The 27,613-nt window shown below is 42.9% G+C and overlaps 5 protein-coding genes across 9 annotated transcripts in view; 2 read left to right on the top strand and 3 right to left on the bottom strand.

Moving 5' to 3' along the window:
• The window catches only part of LOC105449670 (heterogeneous nuclear ribonucleoprotein L), a 146,379-nt gene extending 139,162 nt beyond the window's left edge, over positions 1-7,217 (bottom strand). Inside the window, exon 1 of the mRNA XM_011689002.1 lies at positions 6,783-7,217. Within this exon, the coding sequence (XP_011687304.1) occupies positions 6,783-6,845 (63 nt within the window). The 5' untranslated portion in view covers positions 6,846-7,217. The remainder of the gene's footprint in view (positions 1-6,782) is intronic.
• A 621-nt stretch (positions 7,218-7,838) lies between these two features.
• On the bottom strand, positions 7,839-10,600 carry LOC105449669 (protein RRNAD1-like). 2 transcript variants are annotated; one of them, XM_011689000.1, is made up of 8 exons: positions 10,480-10,600; positions 10,150-10,259; positions 9,521-9,773; positions 9,278-9,450; positions 8,682-8,987; positions 8,442-8,595; positions 8,271-8,380; positions 7,839-8,180 (listed from the first exon to the last, which is right to left on the bottom strand). In XM_011689000.1, exons 1-8 carry the CDS (start codon positions 10,594-10,596, stop codon positions 7,901-7,903), a joined length of 1,503 nt encoding a protein of 500 aa, XP_011687302.1. In that variant the 5' UTR covers positions 10,597-10,600; the 3' UTR covers positions 7,839-7,900. The 2 variants fall into 2 exon arrangements, with proteins under 2 accessions (XP_011687302.1, XP_011687303.1); XM_011689001.1 differs by having other exon boundaries at positions 9,278-9,426.
• A 6,422-nt stretch (positions 10,601-17,022) lies between these two features.
• Positions 17,023-21,430, top strand: LOC105449740 (bromodomain-containing protein 4-like). Its single transcript, XM_011689122.1, has 2 exons — positions 17,023-20,171; positions 20,734-21,430. Exons 1-2 carry the CDS (start codon positions 17,023-17,025, stop codon positions 20,900-20,902), a joined length of 3,318 nt encoding a protein of 1,105 aa, XP_011687424.1. The 3' UTR covers positions 20,903-21,430.
• A 967-nt stretch (positions 21,431-22,397) lies between these two features.
• LOC105449664 (smad nuclear-interacting protein 1) lies at positions 22,398-24,989 on the top strand. Of its 2 annotated transcripts, none has more exons than XM_011688992.1 (2): positions 22,398-23,588; positions 23,915-24,989. In XM_011688992.1, the coding sequence occupies exon 1, from the start codon at positions 22,674-22,676 to the stop codon at positions 23,574-23,576; it is 903 nt and encodes a 300-aa protein (XP_011687294.1). In that variant the 5' UTR covers positions 22,398-22,673; the 3' UTR covers positions 23,577-23,588; positions 23,915-24,989. The 2 variants fall into 2 exon arrangements, with proteins under 2 accessions (XP_011687294.1, XP_011687293.1); XM_011688991.1 differs by having other exon boundaries at positions 23,898-24,989.
• LOC105449667 (proto-oncogene tyrosine-protein kinase ROS) overlaps positions 24,658-27,613 on the bottom strand; it is a 35,092-nt gene continuing 32,136 nt past the window's right edge. For 2 of the 3 annotated variants that reach the window (XM_011688996.1, XM_011688998.1), the window contains exons 19-21: positions 27,068-27,431; positions 26,467-26,520; positions 24,658-26,172 (exon numbers count right to left, since the gene is read on the bottom strand). In XM_011688996.1, coding sequence (XP_011687298.1) covers positions 25,268-26,172; positions 26,467-26,520; positions 27,068-27,431 — 1,323 coding nt within the window. In that variant the 3' untranslated portion in view covers positions 24,658-25,267. The remainder of the gene's footprint in view (positions 26,173-26,466; positions 26,521-27,067; positions 27,432-27,613) is intronic. The other variant, XM_011688999.1, reaches the window with a different exon arrangement.

The raw sequence follows: 27,613 nt of genomic DNA, 5'->3' as shown, positions 1-27,613 counted from the left end.
AAGGTCAAAAGTATGCGTGCTTATTTTTGCAATACTTTTTCTTCGGATTCGCCGGCTATCGCTTTTGCGTTTTCGTATCCGTTCTAAAATATTGAATATATAAGATTGGATAACTGAACAAAAGAGTAAAATAATATTGGATTTACGTGACGTTTTGATTATGAAAGTTTAATATACATATAGAAAATATCGTGAAGTTGCAAATGCTCACGACTGATTATTTAATAATATATATCTTTAAAAAAACACTAGGTAATCAATTTAACCTCTAGATAATAGATAATTAACTTTTTTTTTTAAAGAATACTTAGAATATTTTTCTTTACGTCATGCACGTCGCAATTCTACATCATATATTATTATTTCGAAATGTATAAAATCTTTTTAATGAACAGAATCTTTTTTTAACAGACGACATCGAGTTAAATCTCACTTTTACTTGAAATTCAAAAGCGCAAGTTCAGAGTCTACTATTGATTCGGGTCTACTTTTTTCAAGTTCTTCACATATGAATCTGCGCGAAAGCCTGAAGCATATTTCCCCGGAATATTTTGTATAGATATGCGACGAATGGGTAAAATGATACGAGAAGCGGCGCAGACAGCTGGAAAAGTTGCGACTATATGCGAAACGCAGCTCCCACGGAATGACGTCGCTCGCAAAAGCTGGGCGACGAAGCTCGCGCGAGCGAGCGAGCGAGCAGATTCGCTTCAGAGAAATATCGTGACCCACTACAAACATATACACATGCACACAAACACACATATATGTGTCATGGCGCATAGAAAATTTATGCTTCCGTCATACATTCACCGAACGGTTCTTCATCAGAAAAAAAGTTGAGTGATCGAAAGCACGCGACGAGGTCAACTATCTTAAGGTTTAACATGATAACCTGCGTGTAAAGATACAATTTGGTATTTAATATGTCGTAATTTTTATTTATATCGATTTGTTAGACACGGACTTTTTATGCGAGTATTTATGTTTACGTAACTTTCGACCTGCTCCTTAAAGAAATAATGGCATCGTTATATTTTTAATCTTTTTTCACATAAATAATATGAAATTGGAAAGTCAATGAAAAGAAGCATTATACAAATAAAAAACAACGTAATTTCATAAAAAATATAATTATTTTATGTATAACGTATTTTATTTCTTAAACATATGTTTCTTCTTTAATATTACGATCAATATAAACAGAGAAAAATAGGTATATTAAAAATCATTATCGTATAAAAATATGAAGTAAATGATATAAATTTGATACATTATCATTTTATGTCAGATTAAAATGGAGTATAAGGTGCAGTAAGTTTAAACAAGAGAATCGATTTACCATTCTGGAAGTTTATGCCAAAGTTCAAGCTTTCGAGCAAGTAAATTTGTTCTCGCGATCTACTTTCGTCCGATTGTGCTAACACGGCGAGTTTCCGTGTGTCCCGCAAGGAACGATCGACATCAAATCTTCTCCGGAGTGCGCAAAGGACGCCGTGGCAAATATTTATTCGCCACTCTTTTTTCGGATGGATATGAGGCTATCGGAAGATGAGGAATTTATCGAGCTGACGTCACAATTTTGGGGGAACGAAAATATTTTTGCTGCGCGAAAATAAATGTTTATAGAACAAGATCAATATTTAAAATGTAGACGTGCACCTCGATAAGAAAATTTGGAAGAACGTGGGAAATAACTGGGCAGGGAACGAAAGCGACTACCCGCTCTCGTGCTTTTCTTTTTTCGGCGAACCATGCACACGACTACTCGCGCGTTCCGATAAATTATTCTTTCTATTTTTCCGACCGCCTGATAAATTATTCAACTAGGAATAATAATGGAATGTCAACCTATATGCCGAGCGGATTATAACTTCGAGCGGTATCAGGCGGGATGAAATATTAATAAGCAGGGCAGGCAACGACACCGAAACATATTCGTGTCCGTATTTCCGTACCGTCAACATTTGACAATAGGAATGCCGATTTAATTCATGGCGATTTCCAACATTTTTAAAAACTTTTAAACACTTTTCAGAGATTGATTGGTTGCGATTATTAATTCGGCGATTTCATTAGACTTATAAGATTATTCTACATTTCCACGTTTATGAAATAAGATCAGAAATGATTCTTTCAGATATATCCATTATAATTTTAACTAAATAATAGATATTTAAAATATCTCGTTTGATGAGCAAATAAATCATCAATCCACATTAGTCAAAATGAGAACTCGATAAACATAAAATTTAACGAAAAAGAAACGCAATCGGAGATCAGACTTATTTCCTTTAACGTAGAACTTTTCTTATTTTCTGTTTATTAGCAATTGTTTCTTTTTTCCTGCTTTTAAATATCCGCGAGCATATGGTTATAAGGTGAGAATTCTAACGACATGATGCGACCACGGAAAGCCGCGAGTCGATAAACCAATACGCATGTAATAGCACGTGATTGAATTTATCAATAGATATGCACATGCATTATACGTAAGAAGTTACGTACTATCGCATTTAATGCATTTTCTCAGCGACTGTCGATGGGTAACGGTACTGAGAAAGATCGAAAGATAGTAACAATGACCTTGACTGCTGGCAACGCACCTGAAGTAATCGACTAACGATCGAGACATTGGCCGATAATGCTGTATCCAGTTACGTCAGTGAGAAATATCCGTCTGCTGAAATATGCGTCTGCTGCGTCTGAATCATTCTCGCGGATTATCGAGTTTCTCGATCAGAAGGATGTAGATGAGACAAGATAGACGAAGTGATCATTGACATAGAATAATTCCAGCAGGAGTAAATCCTCGCAAAAGATCCATTTAAAACACACTTTTTAATTTCATCTCAAGCTGGGAATAAACGGTACATTTTATCGTCGCGTTAGAAACTCACGTAGGATTAAAAATATATATATAAAGTTTTTTAACAAAAAAAATTACAAACGAGATTACAGAACGAGTGATTCACTGGAAGCGTCGAATAAATGAACGGTTTGCAAATCCTTGGTTGACCCCGAAGTGATCATTGACATGGAATAATTCTAGCGGAAGTAAGTCCTCCCGAAAGATCCATTAAAATATACTTTTTAGTTTAACAGCTGGGAATTAACGGTAAATTTTATCGTCGCGTTAAAAACTCACGCAGGATTAAAAAAATATAATATAAAGTTTTTTTAATAAAGAACTGCAAACGAGATCACAGAACGAGTGTTTTTGGAAGCGTCAAATGAATGAACAGTTTGCAAATCCTTGTTGATCCCGTCGGGTATATAGGGAAGTTAGTAATCTAATACATTTATGCAAGTCCGTAATCTTCCCTTGATACGCTACCGTTATGATGCCTTTATGTTTAAAGTTATGTTATGGCGAACTGTGTGCATTATCTTAAGCTTCTATATAAGCGATCTAGTTTGTATAGTAAACCGTTTAACAATATTCTAATTTACAGTCTATATACTGTCTCCGGGAAATACGTCTTCTTTTCAGAACACAAACTGTAGGAAAAGTAAGAGTTTACTGCCGGATTAAATATTGTACGTTAATACTTGATCTTGTACGTAACACAATGCTTTATTTATTCGCGAACTCTCCTCGACGCTCCGATTTAAGCCGAGCGTATATACATCACGCCTTTTAATCCCCCGCGGGAAACGTATATAATATGGTGTGGTATCTAAGTATGACGCAATAAAAGCATGTCCGATTTTACGATAGGCGCGCGCGATAACATCTCTATTCTTTTTTTGCGTACATTATTATCTACATTTGAGCTGGTAACACGACCGGTGTATGCATCTGACGCAAAAGGTCTATCGGCCTCGTATGGCGCGCCGGTATAACAGCGCAAAAGTCGATTCGTGCAACCGGATCGTGAACTCGATTCGATTACTACCGAGAGTGCGGCCAGTTGTTGCATCGACGACCGGACGCACTCGAAATCCGATGGGCACCGAGGTTGCGCCGCGCTAAAGGGATGAAATCCCCTCCCTCTGCGTGTTTACGCATCCAAACGGGTTCGTGCGATGAGTCGCGCAATAAGAGGAAAGCACCAGGAAAGATCAAAGCGGCCGTGTACATTATTGTCGCGAAGCAAAAAAAAAACCTATAACGAAACGGGCGCAGAAAAGCGAAAATAGTTAAAAGACAGGGACTATAGAGAAAGACTGTGACAGAGTAGAATTCTTCATGATTATCGCTTATCGGCAGTACGAGAATTTTATCAGGCGAAAATAAATAGGAAATCCTGTCACACGAGCCTCTCAAAAGCCAAACTGATTGACTTCACGAAGTTGAAAATAGAAAAAATCGATGAAACTATATAAATTAATCATGTGCACTGATTCTAAAATTAAGAAATTAAAAAAAAAAAACGCATCGAGCTCCAGTTTGGCTCATATACATACATATATGTATACGCGACCTCGTCGATACGTCGCGGTTATCTCGAGGGAACGTCCGTCGCGATGCCGCGCGCATCACGCGCTGATAGTACGTCTGGAATTATCGACCACGGAGCGCGCGCGAGCTTTGTTTTGCACGTGCATCATCCTCGCGTTGCTCGTCGTTGCGTTAGCGACAACGATAACGCGGCCTGCCGACATCGTCGAGGAGCGTCGGAGGGGCATCGCCTGAATAACGGGTTGCCGCGTCGTCGGGCCCATCAATCACGCATGTCCAAAAACTCGGATATTTTGGACACAGGTGGCATAAGTGAATATAATTAACGTAACTGACACGTGAAATCACATCTGACAGCTCGAATTGCACTCGCGACGTTCCTCGAAAAATTTGAGCAAGTTTATTTCGGACTATTAAATATTCTAGGTAAATTTTGGTCAAAATTAGCCCATTTTTTGGAAACGGTAATTTTTCCCGATGGAGCTGCCAACTCAAGCTAGCAGCTGAACAACAAGACGTTAAAGCAAATGTGAATTATTCTGTCCATTGCCAGCATAACAAAGCGCGGGAATAAATACGGTGAACCACGCTAATAAATATTTCACGTGACACCGAAACACGAATGTATGTAAAACGAGTAAAGTGAGCTAACAAATACGTACATAATTAACTTTCCAACGTACTCGATAAGAGTCAATTTGGTCTTGTACGTGGTACACAATTTTGTCATCTCGTTCATATACTCGTACAATATACAGTACTTTAAATTGAGACACAGAAGCGACATAGAAACCTAATTATATGCGAGAATATATATTATATAGAATATATATTATATATATTCTAATATTAATTTAAATAACACGAGAATATCGTTCTATATTTATAATACGACAATTTTATAGATTCGTTATTTTTTCAATCAATTCGAAATCCATTTTTTAAATCCACTTTTCGATAATAAGAATTGATCTCGACAGCTATTTTTTTGCGTTTAATCCAAATTAATCGAAAATTCGAAAACAATTTTTGCTATTCCAATACATTTATACATTTAAAGTTTAATTCTCAAACAGTTCATTTTTTTTTTTCATTGTTTAATACTCATAAAAGTTACGCAAAATTTTATTTTTAAAGAAAAGCTTTGACTTTTAAGAAAGTTTGTAAGAGAATCCCATGAATAAAAGAATGTGCAAAACCCGACATGCTTTATGTGTATGTATCTTTTAGATAAGATGAAAATTGAATAGAGCGCACCGTTTGGCGTGCAGAAGTTACTTTCTATTTTCTGATCGCGACTTTTGACAATAAAATTCTCGGCTTTCTGTCAAGCTTACAAGATCGTTTTTGCGTAGCATTTTTTTTCTCAAAGAGTTTTCTCTCCTTCATTGCAATATTTGTGCGATAAGTACGAAAAGTATTAGAAAATATATTAGCGGTCGCACCGCGCATTCTTTTCAAATTTAACTCGCTCATGCTGTTCAATTAAAATGATTAATTATTTTAACGAAAATATTATATTTAGAAAAAATGTATACAAAAAAGGAATACAAAAAACTACGCAAACTCGATTTATTTTTCAACTGTCATTCAAAAATCAATCAGTAGTTTCCGAAAAACAAGAAGATAATGAATGCATCCTGCGAAATCTACCGATCTACAAAAAAAACGTAATCGTCGTCGGGCGAAAGGAAATTCCCGCGAGTTTTAAAAGGCAGACGGACATTTTATCGGGCCCCTCGTCTTTCGCAGCGGACCAGGAGGAGAGAAGAAGGCATTTTGTGTGTGTGTATGTGTGTGTGTGTGTGTGAGTGAGATACTCGCGCTTGCTCGCGCTCGACGCGGCGCGACACGGTGCGACCGATAGCGCAGCGAGCGCGGCGCGAAGCGGAGCGGAGCGGAACGGCGATCGTCTGATCGCGTCTGCTTCTCGATCGTCGACTCCGATGAGACGGTCGACGGGCGGGCGAACGCGACCGATTGTTATCGGGGAGGCGAGCACGTCCAGCGAGCATGCCGGCGACGCCGCGTCGAGTCACGGTGCACATACGTTACGGCCGCGGCCGTGTGTCGGGACCCCGCGGGGTAAATGGCGCCCCGCGCGACGCTACGAAAACTCGCGTATATACTCGGCGCGACACGACGGCGACGAGACACGCGCGCATCGCGCGCCGTGCCCCCGCGGCCGCGATCATTACGCCGATAAATGGCGACGCGGCTTCTTCTTCCCCTCGTCGCGTCGTCCGACGGTGGAAACCACGCGAGGGCCCCGCCAACGAGAAGGAGGAAGACGCTGAGCCGCGCGGACGAGACGCGTCGCGACGCGACGCGACGCGACGCGACGCGACGCGTGATAATGATTGGCGCGCGCACTCACCCTGTGTCCAGATTCCTCGAGCCGCTGCCTCTTGGAATGCGGGCCGTCTCCGTTGAATGCCATCCTCCGTTGTACACCGGGCGATGCGTTTGAAATGGAGCACTCGGAGCGCTGCACGACGGCGAGACAGCGGAACGGAGAGCGAGCAGCGAACAGGGACGACGACGACGGCGACGGCGACGGCGATGACGGCGACAGCGACGACGACAACGACAACGACGACACGAGCGTGTTGTGTATAACCCGCTCGCGATATACCTCCAACACCGTGCCGACGATCTCGTGCACGCGGACGGGGAAGGGGGGAGGAGGAGAAAATAATAATCGGTAGGACACACGACGCGACGAGAACAGACAAACGCGCGAGAGCGGCTTAAAGGAAACTGGATCTCGCCGGAGCCGGAGTACGTCAACGCTTGGTGCGAACTGGCAACCGGCTACTGCGACGCGCCCTGCCGGTGGCGCCACGGAACGCTCTGCGTGGCCGTCGTTAAGCCGCCGTTGTGCGCGCCAAACGTCGCCGAGTATCGCGCGCCGATTGGCCCGTCACTCGGTCGCGCGAACTGCTGCTCGCAATTGGTTGTTGCGAATCCACTGAATTTTCATGAAGATATTAATCGGAATGCGCGGTCTCGCAGCAGATGCATTTTCCACAGGAGTGCGCGTAATCTGAATAATATATGATAACTTTAATCGAAAGTATGTTCAACTTTCTATATTCAGGCTCCAATCCAAAGCGTCAAAATAAGCCTACTTTTCAAAATAAGATATCATTATATATAACTGTTACATTTCAAGAAAATGTTTAAAAATTATAAATGTAAGTTTGTAATTTTTAAACATTTTCTTGAAATGTAACAGTTATATATAATATCTTATTTTGAAAAATAGGCTTATTTTGAAAATTTTGTAAGTTTGTGTTTCGATCGAATTTGCGATAGAAAAATGCAAGAAAAATTATCTTTAATTGCATAGGATTTTTTAAATCATTTAACTCTTAAAGCTATAAAAAAATAAAATATTTTATTAAAAATTATCCGATTTATATTTAATTAATTTTTTTTCAAATTTTATTCCCGTAAGAGGTACAAAAAAAATTGAACATAATCAAAAGGCGATTATTCGGCATTTTTCATTGAAGACAATAAAAAATTTCGAGGAGACAGTCTGGGGTCGAAAACAGGCTTCAATATGGGAGATAAATTCCCTTCGGATAAATACAAAAATCTGTCCAACAACACCACAGTTTCCACTAATGGTGCCAACATTGTACGCAATGCTCCGAATATCACAATCTGCCGCCACTGATTCAGATAGGATTTTATTTGCGGATTCTGGAGATCTGAATCTTCAGGCCGGAGATTCGGCTCAAAGCCTGCGGTTGCTGCCGTGCAGTATCTGAAAAAATAAGCACATTCGATACTACATGTATTGTTATCGACATAGCAATCCATAGAAATTTCAACAATCGTAATCGCTTTACTCAACTGTTCAAACGTAACAGATCTCGTCACTTTAACATTCCTCACTTGACTGTGACGTAACTGGCTGTTTCGTTTTATTAAAATGGTTTCCAAAGCAGCTCTATAAGCGTGCACCTAAAGAAAAATACACAATTCAATAATAACAAGCTTAAGTCATGCTCTAATGATACTTAACTATCAAATCCTCATAATTTCCAGTCTTCAGCTTGTCGCAGTAACTCTCGATAGCATGGCACGCCACTTCTAACGCTGTGTAGGACAATTTGTGTTTCGCAAACGACGATAGATATTTACTGAGTGGATACCCATTCGAAACATCCGCTGAATTTCTAAAGGCATGAACGTTAATATTTAATGCACCTGTAATTTTATGAGCATGATGTAAGCATTCTCATATGATGTCTCGCAAACGTACTCTAATGTCAGCTTCATGTAACAGCATCCCACGATGCAAATAAATCTCGCGTCGCAACGAGACGTGTAAAGTCTCAGTAACGTGGCTGCGAGATCTCCACACGGATGCAGTCCCGCAATGCCGAATCCAGATTTCTGCCCGTTTAAATTGAAGTTGTCGGAGAAAATCCTTCCTATATCTTCCGTGATCGTCCCTGACAGATCAGAATTGGTACTTTCCAGTTTGATCGACACGTGCCGTGGCATATCTACTTGCAAGTCAGGCAAACGTTTGGATAGGGACACCAACAATTCATTATCCCACTTTCTGTAATTAAAACACCTGTCACATGAATGCTAATGAAGGAATTAATTATACGATTGCTAGAAATTAATACGCCAGTAATTAAAGCGGCGTCTACAATGAGACTTAAGATTTAAGAAAATTGAGTATAATATTATAGTCGATTATTTATTTCTCGTGTGAAGAATAATCAATTGTGATTGGTCAATTTTCTTAAATCTTACGTCTTAAATCTCATTGTAGTCACGCCACTTAAATGAGATCGCCTAGAGTGAGAATTAAAAAATGGTATACGATGATGTAACTGGGGCTACCTGGCTTGCTGCGACAGTAATGCGTCCTGTTCAATGCACGTTACGTGCAGGCCGTATTTAAACGCTAGGGATCGGGCTAAATGACCCACGCCCGCTCCAACGTCTACAATGCACTTGGCACTGGACTCTTGCGCGCAGTCCGCGCATATCTGTGTAAAAAAAATATAAAACCTCTTAAAGGGACTATAAATACATTTCGCGTCTAATCTATATAAAGCGATACTTTGAAAATACGTGTTTTACCCGCGCTATCTGCTGTATCTCGTGTCGTTTTTTTATTTTAACGTGCTTCAAAAAGAGATTGTTGTGCTTCTTGTTCGGGGAATCGCGTAATCCCACATTTTTATTTTCCAGAACGAAATTCTCCGAATTACTCTCGGACTTTCCACCTCCGTCGCATCGCCAGGCGCCCTCGTCATTTTGATGATCTCGCTTTAGCTGCAAATCCCTTGCAACCTGTCGAAGTGCGAGCAGCGACAATGGCCAAACGCGTGAGCTGCAAACCGAATTGCATTGTCAAATTACAGACAAAGAGGTCCACAAATTAAACATTAAGTTTATTTCTTGTTCGCGCTTGCATTTGAATTAAGATATGATTCGAATGCTACAAAAAAATCATCGATCAGAAACCGCGCGTTCGACGTTCAACATTTCTATCAATATGTAGATTAACACTTTCTATTCCAGCTTTAACTTTTCATATTTTTCTAATTCTAAGAATTAGAAAACGGATAAAGAGTAAATTAAACTTATTAAACCGCGAGAAAAAAAGTCGAAATCTACAACAATTAGAAAGAAATAGATAAAGTTTGAAATCGTCGATAAAACGATGACTCGCGCTTACCGACCGGTAATGAGGATCACGCGCTTACCACGAGATGTCGCCAGCTAACCACTTGCCGAACTCGTCGGGCGACACGGTTTGCAGATCGGTCCTCCAGCTGCTCGGCAGTCTCTCCCACAGTTGCTCTTGGAAGAAATCCTGCAATGTGATTCGCCAGATTTCGAGGTCGATGCGTTCAATGCGTTGCTCTCAAAAAAATAAAGTGAAAGATGACAGACGAGAGACGCGCGAAATGTGTATCAGGTGTGTTTGCGACGACACATGCATGCCATTGGGCCGCGAATGGAGGGAGAATGCGGTTCGAGAGGAGAATCGCTGCATCGCGATGCCCGAAGCTATCATTATTGTATTTACGTACCACGACATATGAGTCTAACAACCAGCCGTACGTGTCTAGCACGTTGAAGATTCTCTCGAGTGTTACGCGAGCCTTCGAGCAGATTCTGCATGTGCACGTAACCACGGGGGCGGCCATTGTTGTGCCGAGAGAGATGGACGGATAGCTCGTATACCGCTACCCGACACGCTCCGATCCGCGGCGATATCTTTACCCCTTATTAAAAATTTTTAAATTCACGAACTAAATATGCAGATTCACTTCTCGCGTTATTTATTTACTCATCTAGGCTGTAACGATGCGCCTCCCCCCTTTATGTCATTAAATTCATGTTATTAAACCGTAACTTTCCGTTTGGACTGCGGAAAGTTACGGTTTAATTATATATATATATATATCGCAATGTGTATATCTTTCTTTTTGAGCTATTATTATCGGAAAATTACTTTATTTATTAGAAAGTCGCACGTTGCGCGCCACGCACTCTCGCACGCGTGAGAGACGCAGACGGCTGATTTATTGCACGTGAAATGGAAAGTGTAGCACACACGGTGTACCACGCGCGAATTTTGCGTTACGGTATTTATAAATTCCAGTGCGGGCATCCTCCAATTCCATTTTAATTCCCGTAAAAGTAACAAAACAGATGGCCGCGTTGACGATTTATACGTACCGAGGCCACGCGGGGCCTTCGCCGATCGTATATATACAAACGCACGTATACGTCACTGATTTAGTCTCGAGGAGAAAGTTAATGCTTATTATTCTTCACGCTTCTTTATGATTTATCAAATTGACCGTGATAACGTCGCGGCGCGCTCGGAAAAACCGCCATCCGACGTTTCTTTAATCGATTGGAGAAGATATAATGGAAAGCGGGAATTTTCTTTCCCATTTCCGAGCGGCGGGCTCGACGCGCCGATTGCGCGGCGCGGCGCGAAGTGAGAATCCGCTGCACCTGAAATAGAAAGTGCTTCGGGCGTAACATCAATTACAGGCAATTTTTCGTCTGATACAGCCCGCAGTGTGTAATTATATAACGCACAGTTATGCATTTTCCGCTAATGCAGTGTCGATACCCGCGGATAGCCGGGAGTACCGCGTTATAAGAGCCTCTCCACGCCGCGCCGCGCCGATGGTCGCTCTGGCGTTTAAACTCCAATTATAAAAAAAACCAGTACGTTTATCGTTCCGTAAATCTCGCTGGAGATAAAAGTCACCGCGTAACTTATGAGCGCATTACATCGCGTGTCAGTTTCGGTTGTGGTTTAGTTTAATTAGTTAGGACTCGCATTAACGCCTTGTGAGCTGTGGCGTGCAACGGCTCTTGTACCTTATGAAATACTTTTTCTCACATCGGAAAACATGAGTGAGAATTTTCCACCTTGTGAATTAGGTCACCGCCGTAATTCGATCAACATATTTTATAATCGGATACCGTAAAATACCATAAATGATATATATACGCGCAGCTAAAACGAAAAAACGAAAAAGTACAAAAAATAATCAGAAACAAATAATCGAATCATCACAACATAAAATTGTCAAAAAAGAAATCTAAATCTTGATTTTTCTATTATTTTTAAAACGACTTTATTTTTCTTTTTGCCCTAAAATTCGAACTGAAACTTTTAGTGAAAGCAATACTAAAAAAAATTGTATTTTAATATAAAGGGATTTTAATATTTTTTACCAACAATATTCAAATTATAAAAAAGATAAATGGATGTGGAAATAAGTAAAAATATAGTTACAAAGTATTCTAAAGCTATTTATATCCGTTTAACTTAAGTTAACTTCTAACACGGTTTAAACTCTATAAATTTTTATAATTTGATCGTTATCCCTGTCTATAACTATCGCGCGAGATTCCTGAATAAAAAGCGAGCGTGAGAAAGGTCTCGATCATCGCCCAGGTTAGGAGGATAACGACGCTCTAACGAAACAAGGTCCTATAAAAAGAAATGTCGCATTGAATACAAAGTCGCATGAACGATGAGAGCCGTTTGTCGGCTTTGTTTATTAATTATAAGTGCGAGCGCTATTTTCCCGCGGCGTCCCACTTTACCGCACTTTCACTCTTCAACAGTTACGTTATTGCAGCTCATGAGCGGACTGCTCTCGAAGAGCTGTACATCTTTAGCGCTCGTATAAGAGGATCATATCCTTCGTACTTTCGTGAGAACTGGGAGAATCAAATTCACAATCTTTTGCCGTCGCCCGCTGTGTTACGGGGATCTCGCCGGTTCTCGCAATCGCGAAGATCGCGCGCCGGTTCTCCGCGTTCCGAGAGGGAATTTCCCTCCGCGTGCGTGAATAGGCGGGCTCGATGCAAGATGCAATATGTAACTATAATGTGTACATAACACAAGACACATTTATATCTTACGTGTAACACGTAAGATGTAAATGTGCAACAATTAATGAGGCGTCGCTAAATTTCTGCAAGAGCTGAATCTCGAGTTAAAAGACTGATTTAATTAGGTAACGGTAATTGTGATGGTCGTATTGTAGAACGATTAGAGGGAGAAAGTGTCGTTTCTATCACAAAACGTAGTTTTCCTCCTTAACAAGCAGACGGTTTGTATTTGTTGTACAACACTTCCTGCGATTAACATCGACAGGATATCGTGAATCGATAGGTGAAGCGACCTTAGTATTAGACGCGAAACACGGTTGTTTTATTTTGATTCCAATTAAATAGGATAAAAAACTCGAAAATGGCAAAAACTTTTCAATCTCGCTTTACTCCGAACAGCTTCCATTTCAACGGAGATTTAAATTTTATCATTAAATTATGCAGTTATTTAATATCGAAAATTAAGCAATTAACTTTATAATGAAAGGAAAGTTGGACGGTTATGCGACAATATACATATATTTGTCACGTTCGCAAAAAGAGAGAGAGAGAGAGCTTCCTCGTGGAAAATACCGAGTCGACCGAGTAAACAGATTAGAAATGGTTAAGACACCATCGCGTCACCCGCATGGTGCCGCGGAAAAGTGATAAATTGTCCTCGCGTGCGAAATTATACACGCTTAGAAGAGGACGTGCAGAAGAACGATATCGTTTCCCGGCGAAACGGCGATAAGTCAGCGTGAAATATCGCCTTGGCTCGCGGATCACTGACCGTCTCGGGCGGGCAGATGGATCCTGTATTCATCATCTTCGAGCCTGCCGGCTGCTATTCGGACCCTCTTACGCCAACGTACATAAGTGAAAGTTCGCAAGTAGGACGCGCGCGCGATGTCCAATCCTCGATGCCCGATGCGGAGACTCGAATGCCGGACATCGGCTAGCGCCGAAATTGATGAACATCGATGCTAAGAAATTATACGGGGAAAAAAAGGCGCAGTTCCTGTTTCATGAATTCTTTCGCTACTTTCGAAAAATTATACGACTCGCCCGTCGTCGCGGCGAGTCTTTGGTTTCTGGTAATAATAACGGCAGGCTCCCCGATTTTTTTTTCCCGTTCCGAGCGATCTGGCTTCTCTCGCGAGGGTCAGAAAATAGATAGGATAGAAAATTGTCGGCTTAGATGATCTGTCCGATCTGGAACGAGCTGGCAGGTTGCGCAAATGCGGACACGAGATGTCTGCGGAACGTTGCAGGGCACTTTTGCAATCCCGGGGGGAGGTCTCTAACGGGTCATCTCGTTCAATTGCTCCACTGAATCCGCACCTTTCGCAACGGTTTCGCGCGAACATGACTTATATACAATCTCCCGTGTGATTTCTTGCGAGCGAGTTACCTCACGCCACGCATGCAGCTTCGACATCATGCTTTGAAAAATATGTTTCCATGTAATTTATCAGATCGGAATCATCTGTCGTACGTTGACGTAAGAGGATGACGTCTCGCGCTGTGCGAAATCTCTATAAAAGGAGATGAGAAAAAGACGATTTTCGCACATTTCTGAATACGGAATATTTCACATGCTGTTGAAAATTATAGATAGAGGAAAATTATTTTTATAAAAGAACAATGTCATATATTTTTTCAACTCTATAATTGTTCATGTATAAAAATTTTTAAAAATATATCTTAACAGTGCACGTAAAGAGAGAAGATTGATCGCGCCATTGTGTCGCGCGATGCAACGGCGCGATCAATCTTTGTCAATCCACCTGCGGTATATCGCGCGCTCTATTGTAGAATATATTTTATAAGAAAAATAGAAAAAGACCAGCGTCTTCTTGCGCGTATGTGAAATCAACAGAGGTTGCATCGTTTTCGTTTGCAGCAACGTGCAATCTGCACTGCTATATACGTATATATACGTTTCATGAAAGTCGGCGTGACTATTATTCCGAGACGGGCAAGCTCCGTACATTAAAGTCGGAGTCTAGAAATGCTAATGATATTATAATTGCGGCCACCTTTAAATTGTGAATGTCCATCAAGATGACCGATTCGTAAGCTGGAGCGCCCAGGTTCGAATAATCATCGTGCGGTTTGGAGCGACGTCCGAACGTCCTTTCTCACAAGGATTATCAAATAGATCGGAAACGATCACTTGACTCGAGGAAGTCGGGGTTTAACGAAGCTTAGCGTACCGTAGCGAAAGTAATCCGCCACCACTCCCCCTTCGGGCTGCTGGCATTAAAATCCATCACGCTCTTTCACCGAATAACTCCTCCTCGTTGAGAAAGAGGAGGAAAGGTGAGTTTCAGTTTCGATGGGCCTTGGAGGTCGCGGAAAAGTGAGGACGCTTAGTATAATGGTCCCCTCCACGGCCGATCGCGTGGCCGGGCGGATTTGAAGAAAGTTGTCGTGTGAGCGAAGAAGATAACATTCCACGCCGCGCACATCTTCTCTCTTTCTTTTTTTTCCCTCCCTCCCTACCGTCTTCATTTACGTATGCGTCCACGTGTACGACGGACACGAACACCAACGAGGCGAGTGTCGAGGGGGGCCCCCTCGGAGAAAGGTGCTGCTCCACCGTGTTCGATATTAGAGAGGAGCTTCTTGAAGAGCGGTGGCCGCCGGTGGTGGTGGCACCGGGTAGGGAGAAACGGGCCCCTGGGCTCGATCTGTCCTCAGTTCCCATGCGAGATTCCGCTCGGTATCGTTCAGCCAAAGCACGTCCGATCGTCTCGAGCGCGAGTCATGTCGCGAGTCATCCTCTTCTAACGCGAGGAATCGGCCGGTGAGAAGTGTGTGTGTATGTGTGTGTGAATCTCCCCGCACGAGGAAGAGCTCCCGAAGAACGATCGCAACGATGCGGTTCGCCAAGCTGGTAATTATAAACGGGGCGCGCATCTCCGCGCGGAGGGCGGATGGACCGTTTGAAACGGAGGCGCTTGTACTTTCATTGTAATAAGCATGTCGCGCGACGGTAAACCGAGACCCTCCACGGTTCTATCATTTGCAATCAGCGAGCGTATCGGCTCTCACGCACGGGGGAAAGTGCTCTAATAAATCGTGGCGGACGCGACCGGCAGCGATACGACCGCTAATCGTATCCCGGGAAGATCAACGGCCGTTTAATCGCGGCTCCATCGAACCCGGAATCGTTTTTCTCTCGGTCGGCCTTGCGGGCGTCCGCGGTGGGCGATTCATGTGAAAAGAGGCGCGCTCGGGGCCTCATTCGAATATGCTAACCATCACCGAGAGAGGCACCGAATTCTCGAGGTGAAACGCGACGCCGTGCCGGTCTTAAACTTTGATTCTCTTTCTCTTTCTCCGTCACCCACTTCTTGGTAGACTTTAAAGGATTAATTGGGTACACTCGGACATATTCTATTGTGTGAGATGGTGTGTTTTTTCTGGTTTTATAGAATCATAGAAAAGAATACCGACGAAATTTTAATAAGAGTAATTATCTTGATTTGCTATGTACAATTAATGTAAACAGTTACTTTTGAAATAGTTACTTTTAATACACAAAAATATTATTATATTAGATAAAAAATTGTTACAGATATTAGAATGAAAATTTTATTTTTAAAAATGATCAAAATGTGATAAAAATAAACATTTTTTTATTTTATTTAATAAAAATAAAGTAATTAATGTGGCATGTGATATTATCACTTGATAAAAGAATAAATATGTTTTTTAAGCAAGACTCAAGACCGTCAGTGGAGCATACGGAATCTCCCGGTAGTGGAAGTTTGGGAGTCGAGCGATTTCAGAGAAACGAGAAACGTTGCAAGTCGACCTTGCCATATCGAGAGCGCAGTCACAACTGGGAATCGCTTATCAGGCTAACTGTTTCTCGATTCTCACTAGCATACCAATCGATTCGAAGCCCGTTAAGGCCTTCGATGAGTTTTCTGGTTATTAAACGGGTTACTCGGTTATCAGAGCGCGTTAAGTCCTCCGTTTTAAATTTACATTTCGCCTGTTATGCTAATCAGCTTGAAACGCTGGCACTGTTAATCGATTAGAGTATTAGTAGCGATACGTACGCTACTTTCCAAAAAATTACATTATTGCAAAAAAAATTAGAACTTTATATATCAGAGCTTGAAAAAATTTCTATTTATACCACAAATTTTAAAGCCGATAACAAACATTAATTTTATCATGCTAACAATGCAGCATCGCGATATAAAAAGATGTTCTGTCAACGCGCCGGTTCCCTTTTTCCTTTCCAGAGACTCCTCACGGCGACGCTCCTCGTCGTCGCGACCCTCGCCAAGGAGGAGAGCACGTCGTCGAAGAACCGCGACAAACGTCAGCAGATCACCTTTTTGCGAAAGGCTGGTCGTCTGCCGCCGTATGCGGTGCAGATGGAACCGATAGTGCAATATTCTCAGAGAGATCCTTTGTACAATCCCTTGGCGAACCCGAAGAACGACGATCTGTACGAAGAGACCCCGTTGAGCTATTATCAGACGGAACCCGAGCCGATCATCGAGATCATCATCAAGGAATCCAATGAGTCTCTTCCGACTCCAGTGCCGCCATCGCTTCCTCCCCAACCACGACCCACTAAGGAACCCATTCAGGTCTTCTACGTGAAATACGAGAAGAAAAAGGGCTACGGGGACAAGACCCGCGTCGTTTACGATCCACCGATCCCCGCGCTGACGCCGGTGGAGGAGCACGAGGAAATTAAGCCGGACAACCCAGCATCGTACGCGGAAGAGCCGACGTACACGGTGACACCGGCACCACCTCCGGAACCGTCGACGACCTTACGCGCCATCATTCGACCCGACAGCGAGGTGTACCATTCCGGCGGCAGCGGTATCCGCGTGACCTTCGGCACGGAGCAGGTGCCACCCAACAGTCACAGCAAGCGCAGCGACCTGGAGACGCCTGAAGGCAGCACCCGACAACACGTCAGCAAGCCGACGACGTCGCCGGGCGCGCCGAAGAGACAGCACGGGCCGTATCAGCCATTGCAACCACCGCAACCCCCGCGAGTGTCACCCGCGTTCCCACAACAGAGGATTATCCACTCGTTCCCGCCGCAACCGCAAGCTACGACGTTCTTGCAGCAGCAGCAGCAGCAGCAGCGACCGCTACCACCGCCACCACCGCCGCCATCGACGCTTCATCAAGCATTTCCATCTCAGCAAATTTCCACCTCCTTGAGAAACTCACCACCGCCACCGCCATCGAGACCATTGCAGCGGCATCCCATAACAATTCAGGGTCTCCCGGAGGTACAACAACGCGCGACGTTCAACACTTTCGGTCCGCCGCCGCATCACGTCAACATCAATCACCCGCAGCAACCGGGATTCCCGCCTGCGCTGTCGATATCGCATCAGAGTGTTCATGTACAGAATCGACCATTGTCGTTGCCACAAAATAACTTCGCGGAACCGCCTCAGCAAACGTTATCGGTCAGGCCTGGCGGCTTCAATCCGGAGTCGCCGCCGCCGCAGCAGCTGTTATCCAGACCGAATAGTTTCAACGCGGAGCTTCCGCAATCGCTACCTCCGTTTAAGCAGCAGGAATTGGAGAAACAACGTTACCACGAGCAACGACGACAGCAAGAGCTATTGAAGCAACGGGAGCATCAACGGCAGCACGAGCAGCAGCGATTCTTGGATCAGCAGAGACAGGCCGAGCAACAGAGATTGTTGGAGCAGCAGAGGCAACAGGAACATCAGAGACAACAGGAGCACCAGAGGCTTCAGGAACAGCAGCGACTGCAGGAACAACAACGTTTGCAAGATCAACATCGGCTGCAGGAGCAGCAGCGTTTGCAAGAATTGCAGCGCTTGCAGGAACAACGCAGGCGGAAGCAGGAGCAAGAGCTGAAATTCATTCAGGAACAGCAACGCTATCGCACGCAGCTCAAGTATAATCAGGCGCAGCAGCCGCAATTACAACCGCAATTGCAGGTACAATTACAGCCGCAATTACCATTGCAATTATCGCCGCAACGGCCGGCGAGTGAAATCTTCAAGGCCGTGCCTAAGCTGGAGCAGCATTTCGCAATCCGAGAAAATCCTCTTCATCCCGGTCCGTTCCCGCCAAATCCCACGATAGTGCAACCAACGGTAACATTCTCCGAACTCCCCCAAACCCAGTTTATATCCCCGCAACCGTTCAATGCTCATCACAATTCCCAGCAACTGTCTGGAAGTTCGACAAATCACTTTATTTCCGGTGAGAGTCTGCAGCAACAATTAAACCAGCGGTTAAATACAAAGCAGTCTCATCAGAATACCCAGCAGAGCTTCTTCTCGCAAAATCTTCCGACGTCGCAGCAGCAACCGCAAACCACTTTCTCTCAGCAGTCATCAATATGGGGCCGGCCATTGTTCCAGAATAATCCCTCGCAGAAGATCTACGCGACCCCGGTTAGCCCCTCCGAGGAGCTCAACTCGCCGCCGTCGACCGCCAGAACGTTCCTACCGACAACCGCGAGTACGACTACTACAAGTACCACGACCACCGAAGCGCCAACCACGACGACGCTCTCGCCGAATAAGGCCGCCAAGATCAAGGAGAACATCGCGAATCTACCGGACGAGGTGCCGGACGACATCAGGGAGCAGCTGCTGAGCTCCGGTATTTTGGGCAACGCCGACATCCAGATCCTCGACTACGACAAGATCGGCGATATACCGATCGAGAAGCTGCCGCCGGAGGCTCTGGCGAATTTCTACGGCGCCGGAGGCGGGGCGGCGATTGCCGCCGGCAGCGAGCCCGTGCCGACGGTCATCAGGAGGCCGTCGAAGGGGACGCAGAAGAAGGCAACGGCGAACCTGACCCCCGCTGGCTACGGCGGCGGTAACTCGACCAAGTTCGAGCAGGCCACCTTGCGGCCCGGTGGCGTGGAGATGAAAGTAGTACGCTTCGATCCGAATACGGAGCACGGCCGGGCCGTGGCGGAGCAGCACATACGGGACGACGCGACCCGGCTCGAGCCGGTGACCGTGGGATCGCAGCGCGGGGATGACGCGGCGCAGTACAATCGTTATCTGCCGCTTAAAGTGAGCGGCGCGTCCTTCCCGATACCGGACGTGCCGGAGCTCAACGGCCGTAGGATCTCGAGCGTCGTGGTGCTGGCGCCCGTCGACTACGACTTTCCCGGCGAGGAGAGGGAGATCGCCGCGGCGGCGGAGTCGTTGCAGCGGCGCGGCAGGAAGGTCGGCGGCGACGCGCAGCCGGTCAGATTTCTCGCCGGCGACACCCTCAAGCAGCTCGTGAAGAAGCCCACCGTCGAGAATTACAAGAAATGGCTCGAGCAGGAGAGCCGCACCGAGCCGCAGAGACAGTCGGTCGTGCTCCTGGTAACCACGTAAGTGTCCGATTATATGTGACGCTTGCACACGCGTAATAAGATTGTCGCGATCATTTTCTCTTAACGCTTCAGGCACTTTTAGATATTTGGTTTCTTTAGTGCCGCTTTCTAAAAAATCGACACGTTACATCACCTCGTATCACTTCTGCATTCGCGATGAAAGTCGTTAATACAGCGTAGATTTAAGTCATCATTTTCAAATTATGAATAATTACTGATATACCACTGATGAAATAAAAATTGTTTGCTCTTATTCTTTTAGCAATGAAATTCTGCTTAATCCAATAGCTATTTAAATATATTTTTTTGTATTTGTATCGTTTAATACTATCACAAGAAATTACTAAATTCTTTAACATTTTCTAAATTTATAATTTCGCAGCACTGATTATTATATATAATTTTGGTTCAATTTTACGTACCGTGTCGCTCGACAGTTCGCTCCATTAAACTTCTCTCTTGTCGCGTATTTCAATCGTCCGTCTCGTGAATCTGCTCGAAAGTCAAGGAATTCGCGCGAGGCTGCGCGCTTTCACTTGGATTCACTGCGGTGTTTTAGGCCGAGAGACGGTGACGGTCAGGGTGACAAGGAAATCTTCATGTACGACGTGACCTCTGGATCCGTTAGCAGGCTGGCCGGTGATCTCTCGACGGCCTTCGTGGACGCGGCCGAGAGCAATTCCGACGGCACCGATTCCATCGACGACTCGACCTTCTCGGCATATTAACTTAGTCTTGTAAAAGAAAGGCTTTCTATCTCGAAATTTTTTAAAATGTTTAACCCAGGCGCATTTCTTTCTTTCGAACGGCTCTACAACACGATAATATATATTTAAGATTATGTCACCGTTTAAAAAAAAAAAGGATAAAAAAAGTTCTTTGCATTGCGATTAACATACTTCTCGAGTGATTTTAACTAAATCGAATATGACTTTTTCGTCGTTTCGCGACGAAGAAAATGGATTGATTTAGGTTTGTGTGTTGCTTATGCGATAATGAATATCAATGGTTAAACGCTGATGAAAAACAGTATATAAACGATGGATTTTCTAAGATCGCGTGGCGCATTTCTTAATTTATACGATTTGGGCAAAATAGGGAAAAAAAAGAGGGTAAGGATTGCGAAGAGAGTCGAAGAGAATTGCAGCGTGGCAAATTACTTCGTGTATCCTTGTAGATATCTATAATATGTATTATTATGTATATATAAGAATAATTTTGTACTTTTTTATACGAAATAAAACGCAGTCTTTTTATGTTTGCACTGTGCATTTCAAACGTCCGGAAGTTTCCGCGCGGAAGTTAAAAAATAATACCACTTGTGATATTTATACACAATAATATTCGTATAACGCTTGAAACTTATTTAATAATTGTATATTAAAATCTTTGCAGAATTTCGCATTTTTAAACAATGAAAGAAAAAATTTTTTACCTTACAAAGAGAACTTTAAAAAGAAATTGTTTAATTATTTAAAATAAGAGTTATAAAACGAAAAAAAAAATATTTAACGCGAAAAGAAACTTATTTAATATTGTATATTAAAATCTTTGCAAAATTTCGCATTTTTAAACAATGAAAGAAAAAATTTTTTACCTCACAAAGAGAACTTTAAAAAGAAATTGTTTAATTATTTAAAATAAGAGTTATAAAACGAAAGAAAAAATATTTAACGCGAAAAGAAACTTATTTAATATTGTATATTAAAATCTTTGCAAAATTTCACATTTTTAAACAATAAAAGAAAAAAATTTTTGCCTTACAAAGAGAATTTTAAAAAGAAATTGTTTAATTATTTAAAATAAGAGTTATAAAACGAAAAAAGAAAAAATATTTAACGCGAAAAGATATTGTAACGGTATACATAACGGAAAGAGATATTTTTACGTAATTCTTGCATGCATGACGCGAATGACATGTAGGTATAATAAAGAAGCAATGTTCATTTCTAATGTAGATTAACTTTTTTATTTATTCTATCTTTTTTAATATTTAAAACTGGAAAGAGATAAAAAGTAAGTTAAGCCGAGATTAACATTGTAAAAAAATGGGCATTAGCCTATTAACTTTCTACGAATCTATGCAGAAAGTGAGACTTACTTCTCATGCACGCAAAGATAGTTAGTTGGAAATCTCGCTTTGAATTGTTTCAAGCTTCGAAGTTTCCGGGAGAAGTTTCCGTGTCAGAGAGCGCTACGAACGTCGATGAACGTTGACACTTATGGCGGATCGCAGGTCGCGGGCTCTTTATTGTGCAGTATACCGTACCGCTAATTCGTACGCGAAATTGTAAAACGGATTGTTCCACCGGCAAATCGTGATAACGAGAACGTTTTGCACGCCGCCGATCTCGTCGTGCAATTATCACACATGAGCAACGTCGCGACTCGATCTCTCGCTGTGATTAATCTAACCAAGTAAGTTAGGTTAGGTTAGATTTGTTGATCGACGATTATTTCCCCGACTTGGGATTCGATTCGCGAATAAACGTGGAAAGTATGTCAAATTGGCGGTCGAGTCACAGCGGCGTCGCCGAACGACGGGACACGCATAAGAATAACAGGGAGAACAGGCGCGACAGGAATAATGAGGCTCACAGAGACAGATCGCAGAGGAGCAGGGACAGGGATCACAGGGGTGGCAGACGCGAACACACCAGGAGGGACGACGAGAAGCAGGGGGACAAGAGGAAGCACGAGAGATCGCCGCTGAGGCGGGAAAACAATTATCCCAGGCACCGGGAGCGCAACGAGAGGAGCAGGAGTAGGGACAGGAGGGACGAGTCCGGCAGGAGACGCAACGATCAGCACAAGCAGAAGCGAAGCCCGGAGGAGACGAGGGCGAAGAGGGAATCCTCGGCGGAATGGGGCAAGGCGGCTGCGAAGGAGGAGAAGGAGAAGCCCAACTTCGAGCTGTCGGGTAAGTTGACGGAGGACATGAACACCGTCAACGGAGTGGTTATCAAGTACTCCGAGCCGGAGGACGCCAAGAAGCCCAAACGCCGATGGCGATTGTATCCCTTCAAAGGCGAGAAGGCGCTACCCACGTTGTACATACACCGGCAGTCGGCGTATCTCATGGGCAGGGATCGCAAGGTGGCCGACATACCCCTGGATCATCCCTCGTGCTCGAAGCAACACGCCGCTCTGCAGTATCGTTTGATCCCCTACCAAAAGGAGGGTGGCGTCGAGGGTAGAAGAATACGGCCGTATATTATCGACTTGGAGTCCGCAAACGGCACCTTTGTAAATAATGTAAAATTGGAACCGAGGAGGTATCATGAATTATTGGAGAAGGACGTGGTACGGTTTGGCTTCAGCACCAGGGAATACGTTCTGCTGCACGAGCACAGTAAGGATGATTCCTTCGACGATGATGTACCTCTTACAAATGCGACTTAAGAGTAATTTTACGTAAGTAATTTAACACGTTTACATATCGCATTACATACTTGCAAGATTAAATGAGATAGAGTGTTGTAAACTGAATATATTTGACATGTATAAATGTATGTAACACAGATTCAAAGTTACTTAGCGAATATTTTGGAATTATAATTTTTTTCTCAATTTTTTTTGTTTTGTTAATGCTGGAATGTAATGAGAATAATTCAAGTTTCAAATTAGCTTTTTGCTTTTAGTTTTTCTTGTTACATTTAACTGAACATATAATTATTCTTTCTTTTTTGCGTAATCTAAAAATGTCTGTACTATTAATTTCAGGAACTTATTTCTAATAGGGAAAAAATCCAGAGATGAATACGTATGAAGACTGACGCAGAAATTAAGCTGTGAGAAGCGAGGTGTCTGTGCGAAGAGGAAAAGATCCACTATATGTGTAGATACAGTCTTATTAATAATCGTTTGAATTCTCCAAATCGTTTTAAATGCATATTAATATTATTCACGTATAAGATAGTAATTTTTGACAATTTCCAAAATATACTTTGGAAATCCGAGATTTGTTTACCACAAAAAAAAAAGAGGAATAGTGGTACTTCACTTTTCTTTTGTACATTTTTCTGTGTTTCTTTGATATCTTAATAGAGTTTGAATTGTATCGTGTGCATGTAACTTGTAGGTTATAAAAAATAACTAAAACTCATGTATATTATTTGTAATATATTATTTACAATTACTTGTAATATTCACTGATTCATAATTTATTTTGCTATATAAAGTTACTCGAAAAAAAAAAAAACAAATTTGATGTATAGTCAGTCCATCGACGCAAACTTCGCAAGATTTTATACATTATAATTTATCTTTTCGATAAAATTAATAAAATTACACATAGACTTTCATATTGTTAAAACTACGCAGAAAACTTAACAATTTCTTATATTAAGTTCCATATTTGCTAATTGTCATCAAACATGAAATTTGTACAATGAACAGTGAAAAATTTCACAGATTTTATTCAAAAAATATGTTATTTAAAATTATAATTATAAAGTTAAGCTCCTCTCTATATATTTATTTCACATTTATCATTCTATATCAACATATTATTCCTATTTAATTCTATTAAATAACAGTTTCGCGATTTATTACTAAAGTTACAAAATTTATACGTTCCGAAACAATCTGCCATATCTGCGTAACAAATTTTTGAGTATAAAAGATCATGTATGTACATTAAAAGGGCAGTTTAAAGCTATTCTCAACTCCGCGCATTCCTCTCTATCTTCTTCACATACGAAATACTTGGGCATTAATGATAATAAGCAGAGCTTAATGTATGAGCGTACGTAGTTTGATATATTTAAGGCACCGTATTTTAGGATAAAAAAGAAACAAAAAATTTGAGCAAAATGGTAGCGACTGTCTCGAGTAATTTTTTACATACTACAAGGCAACTCCGTCTGAATAGTTCGTGAAGAATAGATCCGTGGGAATCTTTAAAAAAAAAAATTGTTTCAAAAATAGTACGCGAGAGTGATGTAGAAAAATCTATTGTCACATATTTTATAAATATTGGAATATGTAATTGCCTCGATTTATGTCATTCAAGCTCAGAATCTACGATCCGTACACCTAATTTTATACGAAGCGTTCGTACGAATCTTCCGAGATTTGCCACGGTCAGCGACTCACGATCCATTCACTCTGACAGCGTCCGCGTTTATATTAGTATACGTGACGATATTGCCGCTCGGCGTCGACGACGGTGCGTCCTCGACGACGGGCGTCTGCCGCAGTAGATTCAGCAGCGCGCTGTTTATCACGAGCGGTATGTTCGCCTTGCCGTTCTGCAAGCTCGAGTGAGTCCTCTGGACCTTCGGCAACGTACTCTTCGTCACCGCGCTCTCGCTCGAGAGCACCTCCCCGTTCACGGCGCTCGAGACGACGACGACGTTGCTCTTCAGGCACGGTAGGACCGTCTGCGAGGTGATCAGGGACGAACTGGGACGTGTCGAAGGCGCCAGGCTGTGCGTGCTGCAGCTTTTATCCTCGATGCTCGCCTCGGAATCCCGTCGCTCGTTCAAGCCGATCTTGTACTTCCTCTGGCCATTCAGGGACGAGAAGGAGCCTCTATTCAGGGTCGCCTTCGCGATCGAGTTCACCGATTTCGAGCTGTCCAGCGTGTTGCACTTCTCCGGCATTCCTGAAATCGACGTGCCCTTTTGATCCGGCAAGTTCAGACTAGCGATCGACGATCTCTTGTACAGCTTCCCGTTAGACAGCTTCCTGTCCTCCGTCGAGCATTCCTTCCGCTCATCCGTGGCCTCCGTAGGCAGGCTGCTCTTACGATCGTGATTTGTGCAACTGATCGTGCTTATATTCGATAGGTTCTGATCCGAGATGTGGATCGAGCGAGGTACTTCGTAACCGTTCGTAGGATTCTCCCTCAGGACAATGTCCTCGTTGTCCGCTAATAATTCTAGATACTTGGGAGCCTCGCCGGACTGCGGGCCGAGCGTGGCGTTGTTCGAGTTTTGCAGGAAAGGTTGCATGTCTCGACTTCCCTCGGAACTACTGGACTTCCAGGAGTTTCCTATGCAGAGCAACGATGACAGTTTATAGCAGAGTGATTGAATCTTGTTAATTTATTAATTGAACTCTAAAAAGAACGTATTTCTTTGTGATGAGAGAACGACATTTCGGTACATCACACATCTTCGTGTTACATTACTTTTATATTGTATACGCAAGAAATTGTGAATCACATTGCGCACGGGTTAATTGCAATGATCGGAAAAATACGCTCGATGAAGAGTGGAAAAAAGTCATATCTTCTGGCGTGTGATGGTAGGGTAGAGAAGGCAGATGATGTTTTGTTAAGACCTACCTGAATTATTATGATTCTGATTCTCTTCAGCAAAGTAAGCCATGTTAGACACGCCTGCAAGCACGAGCCATGCAATGATCAATATGTATTCAAGCAGACAGAGTAAAATTCCAGTACATTTTTAGGGAATGAAGTAGGTTCGCGATAAAACAGATTTCGTCATTATGATTTGACAGTGTCGAGTTATGTGAATGAATGAGAAACATGCTTATTTTTCGTGACACGGGAGAGATGATCGAGAAATCAATCGAAGAATAAATCTTTGTTATCTAACAATTCAGAAGGAATTTCTTCATTTTTCAAACATTTATAATTTGCGAAGTAAGGTAGATCCTTCATTCGCTGTATTTTTTCTCATTCTGCGAATTCCGTTGTGTGTCTTTTCACATAATTTACACATTGTATACATATAAACGACTTTGTATTGTGCAAATTTATAGTAGTCACGTTACGCGTATGATAGAACGAATATAACGGTACGTATATCGGTTTTTGTACAACGTAAGGTAAGAAAAAATTTTAATCAACGTTTTATTGATTCGCGAAGATTCCTCGCTCCATGCAATAATATACGCGCAAGTAAGGATCAATGTTAATTCACCTCTGCGTGCCAGATAGTGCCCAGCGTGCGCCGGGCTCAGCACTGCGTCTTCTATGTGACCTCTCAGAACGACGATGCTCTCGAGGCAAATTTTGAAGCTCGGCCTGGCGTCCGCCGTGCTCCAGCAACGCAGCATCAGCTGGTGCAACGTCGGTGGGCAGTTGAGGGGCTTCGGCAGCCTGCCGCCCGCACGCACGTAATGCAACACCTCGAGATTGGTTCTGGCGGGATAGGGTTGCTGGCCCAACGACGTTATTTCCCACATTAGCACCCCGAACGCCCAAACGTCGCTCTGCGAGGTGAACACCCCGTCCACCAAGGATTCCGGTGACATCCAGCGAACGGGAAGCAAACCTTCGCCTTCCTGAAATGTGAGTAGCAATTTTAATTTTAACTCGTTTTACACGAATCGTATTTATTTTTTAAACGAGCGTGCGTTTAATCGAACACCGTTCGCTCAATTTCTTGTGCACAAAAATAATTATTTTCTTAAGTTCTGCTTATGCATAAAGATAAATAATGTTATTTATCTTTATGATGTTAAAA

The sequence above is a fragment of the Wasmannia auropunctata genome, unplaced genomic scaffold, assembly GCF_000956235.1.
Source record: "Wasmannia auropunctata unplaced genomic scaffold, wasmannia.A_1.0 LD336074.1, whole genome shotgun sequence".
Classification (NCBI taxonomy): Eukaryota; Metazoa; Arthropoda; class Insecta; order Hymenoptera; family Formicidae; genus Wasmannia; species Wasmannia auropunctata.
Note: the sequence above shows the minus strand (reverse complement) of the source record. Positions and strands in the feature narration are given on the sequence as shown.